This window comes from Clupea harengus, chromosome 10, assembly GCF_900700415.2.
Source record: "Clupea harengus chromosome 10, Ch_v2.0.2, whole genome shotgun sequence".
Classification (NCBI taxonomy): Eukaryota; Metazoa; Chordata; class Actinopteri; order Clupeiformes; family Clupeidae; genus Clupea; species Clupea harengus.
Window position 1 is genome coordinate 23388589 of NC_045161.1, and position 10217 is coordinate 23398805.

General features: G+C 44.7%; 1 protein-coding gene across 1 annotated transcript in view; it reads right to left on the bottom strand.

Annotated features, from left to right (window-relative positions):
* Positions 1–7170, bottom strand: part of podn (podocan) — a 14932-nt gene extending 7762 nt beyond the window's left edge. The window contains exons 1-4 of the mRNA XM_012821853.3: positions 6769–7170; positions 4894–4987; positions 2933–2997; positions 84–193 (exon numbers count right to left, since the gene is read on the bottom strand). Coding sequence (XP_012677307.2) covers positions 84–193; positions 2933–2997; positions 4894–4987; positions 6769–7152 — 653 coding nt within the window. The 5' untranslated portion in view covers positions 7153–7170. The remainder of the gene's footprint in view (positions 1–83; positions 194–2932; positions 2998–4893; positions 4988–6768) is intronic.
* Between the last annotated feature and the right edge of the window lie 3047 nt (positions 7171–10217).

Consider the following 10217-nt stretch of genomic DNA (forward strand, 5'->3'; position numbering starts at 1 on the left):
ATTTCACATCACATGAATCAAATAAGAGAATCAATAATACACTTTAAAAATCAGCACCGAGAGTCAGCAGCAGGTATCCTTACTTGAGGCCAGGTTTCTGGCCGAACGTGTACGGGTAGATCTTGGTGAGTTGGTTGGCTGCGAAGTCTGCGCTGACCAGAGATGGTGGAAGGTGCTTTGGAGCTGCAGTGAGCTGGGGTAGAGGGGGACAGGGTTAGAACAGGCCTTGATCCAGGTTTAAGGGTGTTAGTCCAGGCAGTCTGGGCAAACCCATATTAGAGACTGTATCATGTATGCCAGGGACCGCAGCTGCTCGCTCACTCACATCCAATCTGATAAGAAGACATTGTTGCCTCTTTTTTAACGTTTCTCATACATGGTCGGTTAGGATTGCAATTTACTGATATTTTTCAAAAAATTTTAAAATACCTTTAGCAGGTTTGTGAGGAAAGATAATGTCAGCGATGTTCACATGACATTTTAAGTCTACAGATGAACATTGCATATCTGAGATTAGAGCCTGTGTTTTTTCATATGATCTTCCACAACTGCTGTTGAGTGCACTGTTGGGTGATATGTGTGTCTGTGCGACTGAAGACCTGATTGGAGGCTTTTAATCTGGCCTCTGGCAAATCGGTGAAAAGTTTGACCATTACCGACATGACTCACAGGCTTTTAGTGGTGGAAGTTTTAGCAGGCTGTGAGTAACGGTACAATGGTAGCCTTTTTCCATTTAAGCCCAGGGCCAGCCGGAGGGCTTGAGTACTGATAAATAGCCTCTGTGTTCTGATCCATTAGGAGTTGTGTTCGCACACACAGAACATCAACGTTGTTGTTGATGTTGATTCTTGATGTGGCACGGTGGCTCAGTTGCTTGCACTGCAGCCTCACAGCAAAAAGGTCATGGGCTCGATTCCCGCATGGGGCGCTGTTGGCTCTGGGGGGCAGGTCCTCCCCAGACCTTCAGTGCTCAGGTGGGCTATCTCCCGGGCCTTTCTGTGTGGAGTTTGCATGTTCTCCCCGTGTTCACAAGGGGTTTCCTCCACTAAAAACCCCAACAGAAAAAACATGCAAAACACTCTTTGTCGGTCCCTGACCAAGACAGACGGTTCATCTCACCTGGTCCCCGGGCGCTTACAAAAAAAAAAAAAAAAGCTGCCCACTGCTCCTGGGGTCCTGGAGGAAGGACAGTCCGGGATGGGATAAATGCAGAAGCTAAATTCACAAACGACCTCAGGCCTGCATGTGCGTGTGTGTGTGTGTGTGTGTGTCCTGTGTCGCCTCGATGTATTCACGTGTGTTGCAGTGTGTGGTGTGTCGCTTGTGCGATTAAAGTCTGACAATTATACAATTATAAATTATTATTGATTCTTTTCAGAAGTTGTGATTTATCTTTAGATAGCTTTCCTTTAAAAATACAAGCTAAGTCATTTCCATTGCTAGATAACCTAAAGTAACGCTTCCTCCATCGGTTTTCTCCGGGTTTTCTCCGTTGTGTTCCATTCCTGAAGTCCCTAGTTCAGCCCCAATTCTGCCCTGCCCCTCTCCAGGACCAAACTGAGGCTGGTTGGACCACGGCCCCTATCCAGCCTCATAGGTGGAAACAAAAAAAGTCTGAGGCTTTTCCTCTGACACCGGGGTTTTACCATGTGCCAGTAGTGTCCATTTTGTGTGGCTCTTGAGAACAGATCATTCTTGCGAATCTTTCTGAAGGTGGACAAGGCAGAAGTTCAAAGGGCCTTTTTCACTGAATCAGTAAAAGTGAAATCATCCTCCAGGCTGCTGATGAAGCCCGGAGGCCACTCCTCTGGCTCTACCCATGGACGTAAAACATTTACACTCATCCACTGCAAAACACACACACACACACCCACACACACACACACACTCACACACACACACACACACACTCACACACACACACACACACAGGCAGGTGCTGGTCAGAGAGGTCTCACACATAGTAAAAAGGGACCTTTGGGCCGGTACACTAAAAGAAATTGGGCCCTGGGGCTGATCACATCAAGTGGGAGGGAGAAAGAGAAAAAAAGAGAGAGAGTGAGAGAGTGAGTTTGGCAGCTTTAAGGCGGCATGTGTCTGCGAAGCTTAGAGCACTGTCAAAATCCCCCAAGATCCTCCAGGATCTCTCTCACACACTCACTTTTTGAAAGTCAGAGAGCAACAAATCTGTCCATCGCAATCCACCGTCAAAAAGGCCTCAGCAGCGCCAGCAGTGTTTTAGATCCCAGGACTTGGCACTGACATCTGCGGAGTGATTAAGCCTCCAAGCTGGCACGGGTGGCGGCATGGAAGTGGGGGTGGGGGGGGGGCAGGGCAGGCTGATGCCTGCTGCCATTTTGCCCCCTGGCAACAGCTGGCATGAGGCTGCTCGAAACAGAGCAAAGCAGGGCAGAGCAGCAAGTCTATCGGCTGCAAGCTGCCAGGAGATTTCCCCAGAGGTTATGGAATTTAGGGTTGAGAAGGGAAGAGAAATGGCAATTATGATGCCAGACAAGCAAAAAAACACACACACACACACACACACACACACACACACACACACACACACACACACATACACACATACACACACAACGAAAAGCACAAGAACCGTTTCATAATCCATTTCCAATAACTTATTACAACCATTCCTGAACAGACATTTTTATCTTTTCGATGGTTTTCTTTAATTTGCTTGTTTCAAATGACGTAAACCTCCAGCCTCCAGGATCTAAACGACCAAAATAGCACTAAACATTTTCAGCCATTAAACAGTCTGAATGAGAATTCATAGATGAGCACTGGTTTTATCAGTACAGATATAATGTTTTAGCAAAAAAGGAAAACCGCCTGATGTGAGCCCCAGGCATGCAGTGAGTGTCAAGCAGTCCACTTTCTTAACAAGTGGTATTGACTATGGCTCTTCACCCACCTTGTTATTTGCCAAATACAAGTAGTTCAGTTGCTCTAGCACTTCAAACCCTTCATCTTCAAGACCTTGAAAGAAACACACACACACACACACACACACACACACACACACACACACACACACACACAAACAGACAAATAAATACACAAAGACACACGCACACACACAACTATGAATAGTAAACAATCACAACAAGGCCTTCAGTGAAGAGGAAATGGCAATGAAAGGAACATCGAAATCTTAGTGTCAAAAATAAAACCATTTTACTACAGCAAGAATGGGAGGCAAACACGCTGCAGATAACAGAACAGTAAAGTGTTTCTTCTGGCAGAATGTACATGACAGACCAATCTTCACAGAGCTGAATCTACATCCAGTGAGGGCTCGTCCCCAGCTTTAACTGAATAGGCTCCCATCTTCTCTCTCCACCTGCCACGCTTCCTTAAAGTAGCAATAAGTAGTTCTGTTCCAAAACTAGCAATCTAACTACCTAAAAGGCATGCAAAAACCTTGCAAACACCACCAACAGCCCAGTTGGCACTGATAGAAGCTTGCCACCACACTAACTGGTGTCTTTTGGCAGTATAGCTGGCAATATCATGCTGCGAAAGCTAATCTTCCATTTTTGCAGGGTGTTTCTAGCCTGACGATGTCATACTCATAATTCTAGTCAGAATATGAGTCTGATATCGCTCCATTGGGCTGTGATTATGGGGCGTGTTTCAACCGAACCAGGAGAAAAAATGCCTCTTCGCTCAATTGGTTACCTACAACCAATCAGAACAACTAGTATGTGACCAGGGCCAGCTGATACATTACACTTTTACCGGATCCCGTAGGAAGGAAGGCAAAAACATCTTTTCGATTGACAAATGCCTTAATCGCGTTTCTCTGTTCCTCTTTCAAAATGAATGCACTGTCAATGTCTAAATGGACTCGAATCTATACATTTCAGCTCTCCAGCGGCAGCCATGTTTGTTGAAAACGAATTCAACTCGTGTGTTGGTGACGTGGTTGGTTACGTTACTGTTGATCATCTGTCCATCATCGTATAAAGCCCGCCTTAACAATTTGATTGGTACGGCCGATATCGAGCCGCAGATAATTTCTCCTCAATGGAGTAATGCCAGACCGAACTTCCCAACCAAAAAATGTGTGGGCGGGGCTAAGTTCGGTCTGGTATCCAGGCTAGGGTGTTTCAGCCCGGAACACAGAACTACACAGTGCATATCCTGGATGGCTTGCGGGAAAGACACAGGTGTTTATCCGTCCTTCACATGACTATATGCTATCAAAACGAATTTGAAGATGGTACCAAAACGAGTTGCTTATACAACTCAAAAAGCGTCAAATTGTTGCATAGTGTTGCTTTAAAAGGAAGTTTCTGTATTTTTTACCAGCCTTTCCAATATTTCGTATTTGTTTCACACTGCCAGAGAATAAAGACAATCATGTCAACACATATTGCTGGAATCAGGAAAGGGGGGTAATCAGATCATATCTAGAGTTGTTTTTTATTTAAGCAGTAATGTGGTAGAATGCAGACTACTAGGAAAGCTTTAGCAGTTGTACCATAGAAATAGTTGAGTTTTCCATCACTAAATTGTGCATGACCACATTAAAACCCTGAGGCTCAGCAAAAGGAAAAGATTACTTGTTGCTGTGTTGTTCTAAGTGTTTAGGAAGATCAGATTGACCTTTACCAGGACGGGTTTGGTAACAGATCATTTTATTCTTATGTCTAACAAACCAGGCATTCCGAACAGTCTTTAAAAACAACACCAGGTTTTCTGTTATTTAGTAGGCAGAACTACACCTTCATTACATTACGGCCAGTGGTTATTCCACAGCATGGTTCATTCACAGGAAATCAGAAATAAAAGAAAGCAAAGGCATACGGAACTAAGCAAAGAAAATAAAAAATACTGCTTTGACAATCCTCTCCTACTCTGGGCCGTTACCTTGAGTGGTGAGGCGGTTGTTTTGCAGGTTAAGGGTCTGCAGTAGGTGGAGGCGTGCCAGATCCTCCGTGGTAACCTCGGCGATCTGGTTATTCTGGGAAAGGCAGAGAGAAGAGGACGCTAAAAGGCACTTCAGTGGCACTGGTAAGAGGTAGTCTTATGCTGTCCGCTGTCGCCTGGATGTCTTTTAATGGCAAATGGACAGCCTGTGCTCCATATAGCACTCTACCCTTCTCTAGGGCTTTTAAAACACTTCACAAAGAACATTCACCCTATGGCGCACACACACACACACACACACACACACACACACACACACACACACACACACGCTCACACACACACACACACACACACACACACGCTCACACACACACACACACACACACACACACACACACACACACACACACCAATGACAGACCCAAACCAGTGCATTCAGGGTAGCTGGGAAAGAGGGTCTTGGTCAAGGACAAGCTAACATGGGTCACCAAATGACTGCCTCCTACCCCTTGATCCCCTGCCGCCGCCCCCTGGGCTCTCTCAGTATTCACCCTATCAAAGATGTTTACTATTCAGCTTCCTGTTCCGCATGGAAAACAATTGGAGAACAATTTGCTTCAAAGTGTAGCTCGGTATGCATGGACTCCCAAGTCCCAAGTATCAAAACAATGGCTATGCTATGCTATGACAGTTGTAACTTATAGAGTCTTTGAAAGGACTATACCTCTAATGTTTCATGAAGCCTTTGGGAAAAGCAGCCATGACAGGAAAACAGGCATGGTAGATCAGAATATTTCACATTTGTGGCAAAAACACAATGGCCTATGAATAGTCCACACAGTGACTCTACCTCTATTCAGTTTAAGAATCTTTATGTTTTTCACATTGTTCTTCGATACAATGAACATTCTCGCATGATAGAGAGAAAACTATGCTATCTGTTGGAAATTGCACAATCGAATCAGTGCAATGTAAACAAGCATTATAAAGAAGTTTGTTCAAAATAATTTGAACTACATGACTACATGTCAACGCATCTATGACTCTGGCATTGGCAAACTCCCTTTTGTATTTCTTACAAAGGACTATAACACCTTGAGGCTGGATGAATAGCAATAATGGGGATAGACTAGCTCAGAATATTTCAGAACGCATTTGATTTTTTGAAAACCCGGTGTCAACAGTCAACTCTTAGTGTGAAAAGAAGCCCACAGTTCTGCACAAGCCATCAACACCACCATTATAACTCAAAGACATGAATTGATTTGACACAAAGAAGCAACAAATTATGATGTTTTGAAGAGAAGGCAGACTTTGGCATCAACTTCAGAACAGCTTTGTTATATACACCTTGATTCAGTTCAAAAACGACTGGGGAAAAGAAAAACTAAGATTGCACTGCATTAACAACCTCAGGCGCAAAATGCAATTTATTGATTCTGACTGTTGCTTCCATATGACCATATGTCATTTAATCCTCCACCAATGTAGGTCACTCAGTTTTTGCAAATGTTTAGATGTTTGACTTGAGTCAAAAGAATATGAATGTGATGCAGCAACATCTAGCCATTATTTTGATTGATGTGTTAATATGTGCTGTGACAGATGGTAACAAAGAGCTGAATCCATTTTTATGAGCCTTTACTGCCGACCCATCTGAAAACATCAGTTATTTGGGCTACCTCATAAGCTACGCACACAAACACTTATCTGGAATACACTGTGTCATTAAAAAAGGACCTAATGACTTGCAACTTGACAGTGACTGGGCCCTACTGACACCTATGATTGTTATGCGAAAGAAGGTACCTCAAAATGTCAAAAATACCCCAAACTCCCCCTTCACACACACACACACACACACACACAGACCTGTAGAGAGAGCTGGCGAGTTTGATCTGAGAGGCTGCTGGGGAACTCGGCGAGGTTAACCCCAGCGCAGTCCACCGATCCCTCGTCAGAGCAGGTGCAGGCCTTGGGACAGCTCCCCGCTACCTCCTTCTTACTCCCTGTCTCTCCTCCTCCTCCTCCTCCACCGCTCTGCACCCCCGTCACCTCCTCCTCTTCTTCTACTCCGTCCTCATACTCCTCTTCCTCCACGATCACCTCGTACTCCCCCTCCTGCTGCAGCCGCGTGCTCTGCAGGGTGGGCTGAAACTGGCAGAGCACCAGAGTCCAACCCAAGGTCACCAGGCAGAGCAGCCGCAGAAGGCCCCCGTGTTGGCCCATGGCTGCCCTGCCAGCATTCCCTCTCATTACAGAGGTTGGGGGGGGGGGGGGATTGGGATGGGGGTGGGGGTGGGGGTGGGGCGGGGGGTATCAGAGCAGCTGAATGCCCAGTGCTGACACTTCCAGTTCAGTCCACACACACACACACACCCTTTAGAAATCCTTGGCTTGTTCCTTGGAAGAGCCTCCTCCTACCGTCACGAGTGTAGAAGCCTGCTGAGGACAAACGGAGAAGACAAAAGATGAGCCACTTAGGTTTCAGCATGGTTGAAATTCATTGTGCATTTCCTCGGCAAACCTTGAATGCACAAATCCAATACAAATTGCTGAATGCCAAGTTTCTCTCTTTCTTTTCCATTTAACCCCTTTGCCCCCATCCTAGGATTCAAATGAATAAAAAAGAACAGGGCAAATATAGAAAGTAAGAACATGAAGGTCTCTCACTATTGTTCGGAGTTTTCTTTCATTTAGCCTGTTCCTCTGTTGTTAGTAGTTTTGGACTCAAGAACAGTTCTGAGCCGTTACCATGGCACACACTATAACCTAACTGTACATAGCATTAACCCAACTAAACGTACAGTAGTCATCATGCAGACCTTGAAGTTCCTTTTCTGGCATGCAGACCTTGAAGTTCCTATTCTATCAAAACCACAACACCGTTGCCCTGCTGTAGGCTTTTTACACAGCAGCACTGTGTGTCCCGTCATCCCATGTGGTCTTTCTGCTGCCTCACTTGAGAGGGGAGAGAGCAGAAGCCTCTAAAGGAGGCACCGTTTTGGATAACTGATTGGCTCAGTCTGCCCTGCCTCTACCCAGGAAGATGAAAGCTGTCAGGGTTCAGGGGTGATTAGGCTCTCCCTCTATTCTGGTTCCCTGTTTTCATTTACAGACCTGGGCTGCACATCCGCACCAGTTTGGGGCTCTGTTCCTGGTAATGGACTCACACATAAGCAACACTGGAACCCTCACTACCGTAATGGGTGGACTATGACCAAGTGTGTGTGTGTGTGTGTGTGTGTGTGTGTGTGTGTCAATGTCCATGTGTGATAGACAGTTAGAGAGAGAGAGAAAGAGAGAGAGAGAGTGATATATGAACACCTGTATGTTTAAACAGACAGACATGTGGTAGGGCTGTCTAAAGCTCCACTCAAACCAGTGAGTCCTGTTCCTCGTTTGTTTCTGTTAATTCAGTGTTTCTGTTAAACGCAGTTCAAGGCAGTTCCTCTCTAAAACTCAATCATTTTCACTCGCAATAAACAGAGCAGTGTTTTCAATAGCAGTGACTGACAGTGTTTTACAGTTATGGCTATCCATATCTTCCTACTTGTTTTCTCCCTGCTCTAAGCGTACAGAGTTTATTACATAAAACATATGAGCTCCTGGAGGAAGCCCACATTCTCTGAGAATCTGGAAAAGTTACACAGTGCGTCACATGATATGCTGGAGCCTGATTCGAGAAATGTGTTTATGCATACACACATGCATATGCACAAACACACACACACACATGCACACAAAGCATTTTAACACACCCACACATACAAGCACCATACCTTCACTCCTATAGGTTTACAGCAATGTCACAGAAAGCATCGTAGACCGAGGTAGCCCCTGTAGTCCAGATCCATTGCAAGAGGGGCAGTGGTGAAGGCTGCAGTCCTCACTGGTCCCCTCCAGATGTGAAAGAGTGAGTGGGAGTGAAAGGAGAGAAAGTTACGGGAGAACAAGCGGGAGGGAAGGCTGTATCCAGTCCAGGGCCAAAACAAATCATCTCTCCCTTTCCCCTTCTCCTCCACCCCCTCTCCCTCCACACACACGCATTTCCAAAAATTCAGGAACGGGTCTTTTCCATACCTCTTATGGAAGTTCAGTGAATTAGGAAATATGAATTAGGTCAATGTAATCTGGGAGCCAATGTAAGAATCTACTACTAACCAACATACAGAAACCTTTTTTTTTTTTAGAAATCAAGTTGAGATTAAGATGAACATATCATTGGAAGATCAGTTATTTGTATGAAGGACTAAACCGATTAGGAGGCTATGGTTAGGTGTTCCTAGATTAGGATCCTTCCTGAAAAGTAAAATTGTAGCTCTGTTCAAAAAAGTGTCAACTGTTCTGGAGTTGTTCTTCAGTGCATAAGTGCATTTTCAGTATGACTCTTCTGAAACATTCCTGCACCAGATCATGCTGGTGACGGGGCGGCACTTGATTAAACAACACAAGAATTAGTAGAAAGGATGATATGGTTATGTGATTGACAGCAAACATTTGGCAATCTATTCGGAGAAAAAACACTTGAAAGCTTTTTCAGTCACAGTGCTTGAATGGAATGTACCTATTTCCGTGCCCAGATGAGTACAATGACGCAAAAAAAAACTACTTGAAAACGTTCTTCTTTTCCTCTCCCCTCCAAAACTGAGAATACACACAGACAGGAAATGGGCAGCATCTGCCAAAAACACACGATAAAGGATGTGAGCTAATGGTTCCTACGTCTCACCGCCCTTCCTGATAGAAGTACTCTTTGTACGTCTGCTTTCATTATAATCGTCCCAGCTTCACAAGTAAAACTCAAAGCATACACTGCCAGCATACTTCAAATATAAACAGGTGCTGTACCAGAGTACCAGACTGATGTAGAAATGTGTTAATTTAAAAACTTTCACTCAAGTCTGCTAAAGTAGTTTCAGTAAGAGGAATAACGTAATTGAGGTACATACATCATGAACATAACTGTGTAACACATTACACATTAGAACAATATTATAATATCTTATGTAGGTGATGTTAGAGGATAGAGATAGCCTCTGGGTGGATCTGGGGTTTACTGATTATGAAAAGCAACACTGGACAAACTGCTTATTTAGGTAGGGCAACACATTAGCAGGTTGCTCTTAGCCGCCAGGCCACTAGTCTGACTCTTGGTTTGCTTTAGTCACACCTCGTTTCATGGTGAACATGTCATGAACATCACAGGTGTACTCCGGCCCACTGTGCACCATTCCAGCCCATACATTTTTCCTCCTGGTCATCAAAGCTGTCAACGTGAAGAGAAAAATAGCAATAGCCTAGACTTCTCCGTGAGTCTG